Source organism: Schistocerca nitens, chromosome 9 (assembly GCF_023898315.1).
Source record: "Schistocerca nitens isolate TAMUIC-IGC-003100 chromosome 9, iqSchNite1.1, whole genome shotgun sequence".
NCBI lineage: Eukaryota > Metazoa > Arthropoda > Insecta > Orthoptera > Acrididae > Schistocerca > Schistocerca nitens.
In genome coordinates this window covers 506478427-506484426 of record NC_064622.1, presented here as the reverse complement: position 1 = coordinate 506484426, position 6000 = coordinate 506478427, and the positions used below count along the sequence as shown (strand labels likewise).

At 44.2% G+C, this 6000-nt stretch overlaps 1 protein-coding gene across 1 annotated transcript in view; it reads right to left on the bottom strand.

Moving 5' to 3' along the window:
• Positions 1 to 204: 204 nt before the first annotated feature.
• Positions 205 to 6000, bottom strand: part of LOC126204380 (serine/threonine-protein phosphatase 6 regulatory ankyrin repeat subunit B-like) — a 394854-nt gene continuing 389058 nt past the window's right edge. The window contains exon 17 of the mRNA XM_049938752.1: positions 205 to 1133. Within this exon, the coding sequence (XP_049794709.1) occupies positions 722 to 1133 (412 nt within the window). The 3' untranslated portion in view covers positions 205 to 721. The remainder of the gene's footprint in view (positions 1134 to 6000) is intronic.

Below are 6000 nucleotides of genomic sequence, written 5' to 3'. Positions count from 1 at the left end.
ACATTATATTTTATGATATCAGAAAAGTCCGGCAGCAAATCAAAGGTGTGTGCCGTTGTTTAAAACTGGAATAAGATGATCTAATAAACATCTACTGGAGGGGAGTACGGAAAAAGTGAATGACCACAGATTTAAATTTATCATATTCTTTATTTTAATAATGAAGAAAAGTCTTGAGAATTGAACAATGTGTTAGTTGCCAGTAGCTCGTATTTCGACATTTTTTAATTTTTAATGGTGTTACTATAAAATTATTCTTAATTTCATTTCATTTACTAATTATTGGTGTGTAGTAGAGTAACAGGTACACTAGTAAGTACAGTATTGATGAGATTTTTCTAGTCTGCAGGACTTTTGAATTTCAGTAATTTGTTCCTAGGTCGATGACCACATTGTACCTTGGAAAACGTTATCACATTTGAGACAAGTTTAATCTTCCAGTATTTTTTATAATTTTTGAAAAATTTTATATCACATTAAAAGTGTATACCATGATTTAAAATTGAAATAGTTGGATGTACTAAACATCTTTTGGAGGGCTCACTAGAAGCAAAAGCCATACAAGTGTACAGAGATAAAACGCTGTCCCTGAAGTTGGAGTATAGAAACAGTGAATGACCGCAGGTTTAAATTTATCACATTCTTTATTTTAATAATGAAGAAAAGTCATGGAGTGGAGCTCTTTCCGTTTTACTCCTAGGATGCCTGTGAACTGTTAGCTTCACCTTAGCAAGTCTGCCAGCTGCTGGTGGTTTTTCTGCCTGGCGAGGTCCAGTGGGGTTTCTCCCTGGTTATTCCTGGAGCTCCGGTCGGCCCCTGCCTCCAGCAGTGCCGATGCCACTCCTGCGTGGCCCTTCAGAGCAGCATTGTGCAATGGCGTTTCCCCCCACTGATCCCTGGCGTTGTGGTAAGGAGTGGCTGCCAGCAGCAACCTCACCACAGCCTCTCGGCCATGATACGCAGCCAAGAGCAAGGGCGTGCTCTGCGTTTTGTTCCTGGCATCTACCTCTGCACCTGCTTCCAGCAGTAGCCGCGCCACAGCCTCGTGGCCATTAGTTGCAGCCCTGTGGAGTGGCGTCTCCTGCCAGCTGCTGCACCTGGCGTCCACGTCTGCTCCACCCTCCACCAGGCACCTCGCTGCCTTCACGTGTCCTCTGGTTGCTGCCCAGTGGAGGGTGGTCCACCTGTCCTTGCCCTCGTCCCTCGCCCCCACGTCCGCACCAGCTGCCAGCAGCGTCTGCAACTCGTCGACTGCATCCTCCTTCGCTGCCTGAATCAGCCTGCTGTTCTTCTCTTTTTCAGGAAGGCTTCTGTGCAAAAACGGCAAACTGTCACATATTTCTTCAAGTACATACTTCTGATTAAGAATACTGCAGAAGAGCCTGAGATGAGAGCAGTCCCAAAAATAGATCTGTTCAACGATCACTAACTAATCTGTAGTTTTCTCCGTGTTACAAAACAGTGGGACAGTCTCCATTTATTAAAGTACAGATGTACAGTGACACCATACTCCCAAAGTCCTCACCGATTAAAATTTCCTACATTCCATCCCTCCAACATTTAGTCATCATATTTTGTCACAATGATTCCTGACATTTAGTGTTTTGAGCTCAGAATGCTGTTGTTCAGCAGTCATTGCCTTCCACTGAAACGCCTTATGAAGGTAAAATAGTCCTTGATGTGCAGCAGCTCCCTTTTTAATACACAGAAACGTGGCATACAAACTGCTCACATCTTCAGGTATTTAAAGAATGTTTTCCATCATGTCAGTCCATTTATTTGCATATTTTTTGAAACATCCTCGTCGAACAGAGCAAACTAATGTTTAACAGGAAACAGTTTAATTGCACTATGTCGGATATACACTATGTGATCACAAGTATCCATACACCCTAAAAACGTACGATTTTCATATTAGGTGCTTTGTGCTGCCAGCTACTGCCAGGTACTCCGTATCAGCGATTTCAGTAGTCATTAGACATCGTGAGGGAACAGAATGGGATACTCCACAGAACTCGCAGACTTCGAATGTAGTCAGGTGATTGGGTGTCACTTGTGTTATACGTCTGGACTCGAGATTACCACACTCCTAGTTATCCCTAGGTCGTTACGGATGTGATAGTGAAGTGGAAACGTGTAGGGGCGCGTTCAGCACATAAGCGTACAGGCCTACCTCGTCTGTTGACTGACAGAGGCCGTCGACTGTTGAAAAGAGACGTAATGTGTAATAGGCAGACATCTATCCAGACCATCACACAGGAATTCCAAACTGCATCAGGATCCACTGCAAGTACTGTGACAGTTAGGCGGGAGGTGAGAAAACTTGGATTTCGAGCAGCTGCTCATAAGCCAAACATCACGCTGGTAAATGCCAAATGACGCTCCGCTTGGTGTAAGGAACGTAAACTTTGGACGATTGAACAGTGGAAATACGTTGTGTGGAGTGGCGAATCACGGTACACAACGTGGCGATCTGATGGCAGGGTGTGGGTATGGCGAATGCCTGGTGAACATCATCTGCCAGCGTGTGTAGTGCCAACAATAAAATTCGGAGGCGCTTATACTCCTTGTTGTTTTGCGTGGCATTATCACAGCACTGGCCTGCATTGATGTTTTAAGCACATTATTGCTTCCCACTGTTGAAGAGCAATTCGGAGATGGCGATTGCATCTCTCAACATGATCGAGCACCTGTTCATAATGCACGGCCTGTGACGGAGTGCTTACACGACAATAAGATCCCTGTAATGGACTGGCCTGCACAGAGTCCTGACCCGAACCCGAATCCTGTAGAACACCTCTGGGATGTTTTGGAACGCTGGCCTCGTGCCAGGTCTGACCAACCGACGTCGATACCTCTCCTCAGTGCAGCACTCTGTGAAGAAATGGCTCCAGTTCCCCAAGAAACCTTCCAGCCCCTGATTGAACGAATGCCTGCGAGAGTGGAAGCTGTCATCAAGGCTAAGGGTGAGACAATACCATATTGAATTCCAGCAATACCGATGGAGGGCGCCACGAACTTGTAAATCATTTTCAGCGAGGTGTCCGGATACTTTTGATCACATAGTGTACCAACTGCTCAACCTTATTTTCTTTATCCATATACACAAACATATTTGTTGGCATATGCACATATACAGACTTGCTGAGCAGAGTATGCTCCACATGAAGTCACACACTCACACACACCCATGTGCACACACATACACATATATGTATACACAGAACCACACAACCAGCCGTCCTCCTCCTCTCACACACACATACAAAAGCACACAAATTTACAACTTAAGTCCCTGTATTCCAGTGTGTCTAAAGGCAACAGCAAATCCAGCAGTTTTTGAAAGTAAATTTTTGATTCATGTGATTGGCTAGATTACTATATGCAATACAGCTCCTGAACACACTGTAGACCTAACACTGCTCCTGTTTTTACTCATACACACATCATGTCCTTTGTGTGTGACACCCTCACTACAATGAGTCTAATACACAAAACCTACATTATGACATTATAAACTGTGTTCCTTGTCATCAGAAATAAAATGTAACAAATTCTTTACAGTGTAAAGCAATTGAACAACAAATTCTTCCTTTTATTCTGCCACTTGAGATATTAGAGCTGTCAAATGCAATATAAGAAAAGCGAAGAAGTCAGAATACGGGGAAACGTGGATGGAGAAGATGAATGACTTTAAAGAGAGTGAGGATCTAAGTGTGGATTATGCCATCCTAGTACATAATACTGAAAGTGCAGCAGAAAACTCAGTCCCACAAAAGACTCACTTCTAGGCCTCTGCCTGGTCCGGTGGGATGAAGAACGTGAGATGGCAGCTACTGAGGGGAGAGAAACAGTCAAAACCTACAAGTGACAAGCCGCAGAAGAGAATTTTCTATACAGTAATCACATCCAAGCAAGGACGCAGAGTCTATACAAAAATAAAAATAGTGGAAGCTGCCGACATTTCTATACACCCACTCAATGCTCCATGAGTATCGTTTGGATTACGATGTTGAGAACAAGAATATTAAGAACAAGACGTATTAGTACAGCAGTGGGAAATCTACAAGAAATACCTAATATTCTTATAGAAAACATTTTATGCTACTTGATCCCAAGCGGATCAGCACAGGAAAATGCAAGCTCATGGTACAGCATCAGATGGAACACTTACCAGCAAGACTATGGGTCCAGGACCGAGTAACATTCACTGTTCATTGCCCCAGTAACGTCAGAGGAGGGATGAATTCATTTATTATCTCAAATAAAGTATGGATCAACCAAATCTACAGCCATTAATTGAAGACTGCTCGGATCTTACAAATAAATAAAATGGGAAAGGTGCCTGAGTGCACTCCATCATACAGTTCCATCATCCATTTCAAGGTCTCGTCAACACACGATAGGAAAATGATGGAACACAAATTAGGTAGATTGAGAATCGAAAATGTTACGGCGTAAAGTCAAGCGTCAGCTCGCCAGTCGGGAACGATAGAGAAGAGATGGTGTGAGAAGACGTCAGCTAATTGCACTCTGACTGACTCCTCTCCAGGACGACGAGACGGCAGAGGCCCCTATTCAGAGAGGATGTAAGCGCTGTGACCGACTGGTGACGACCCAGTTGAATAGCAGTTTCAAAATTAGGCACTTTCACTGCAGCGACTTAGGATTGTTTATACTGAAGAACACTGCTTATTTTGCATGTCGCCCTTTGCTTGTGACACATGTGTGTAACTGACGAAGTTAAGCATTGTAACTTTCCTTTTCTAATAAATCTCATTAATGTGATACGTTTGAATGTTGTGTAGCGTTCCGAGAAAGCAGGTTTCCTAGGTACCCCACATTTGACGATGGGCAGGGAGACATAATAATTGACGACGAGGCTGGATTTATCAGAAAAGCACTGTCAATTGGACAAACAGGCTGTAGAAAGTGTCGCGGCACAACTGAATGTAGTATCATTCTTGTATTGCATTGTATGTTAACCAGGGACCTAGAAACGACAGAGAGGCTCTGCCCCGCCGCAGCCGCAGTGGTCCACAACCCCACGACGACTACCGCAGTCCACTTCAGCCCTCCACCGCCCCACACATAACCCAGGGTTATTGTGCGGTTTGGCCCCCAGTGGACCCCCCAAGGAACGTCTCACACGAGACGAGTGTAACCCCTATGTTTGCGTGGTAGAGTAATGGTGGTGTACGACGCATACGAGGAGAAATTGTCTGCGCAGCAATCGCCGACATAGTGTAACTGAGGCGGAATAAGGGGAACCAGCCCGCATTCGCCGAGGCAGATTGAAAACCACCTAAAAACCATCCACAGACTGGCCAGTTCACTGGACCTTGACACAAATCCGCCAGGCGGATTCGTGCCGGAGACCATGTGCTCCTTCCTGCCTGGAAAGCCGTGCGTTAAACTGCACGACCAACCGGGCGGGCTAGTATCATTCTGACTGATATACCAGTTATGTTCAGTGTCAATTAATATTTGCTAGTAGTGTGTACAGATATGACAATCAATTTGTATGCTGCTGTTGATGAGTAAGTTGAAGAACCATGACATCCGCAGTCATTCATTCACAAGCTATATCGATCGATGTCTGATAGAAGCCTGATTATTACAAGAAACTATGAGACAGTAGGTCCAAGGAGAAAACGCAAGGGGTTATGACAAGGCTCACCAGTACTGTGTAGTCTGTTTACATAAGATCAACATCCACTGTTTCATGCAAGTGTACCAAGTAGATGCATGCACTATGCGGATGATTTACATGTGTATACTCGTATCGATAGTTTCACTGAGTATCAGCGTCAGATGGATAACGCTATGACAGTGTACAGTCAATGATTAAATGAGGACTGCTCCCACATACTGCCTGATAAATCAGCTGTGTGCCTTTATGTGAGACATAGGCTTAACGAAACAAGAATTATTTTCAGGACCAAAAATTCTGAAAATGGCTTTTAGATTAGCCAAAACAGATTACTAAGAAAGTTATTG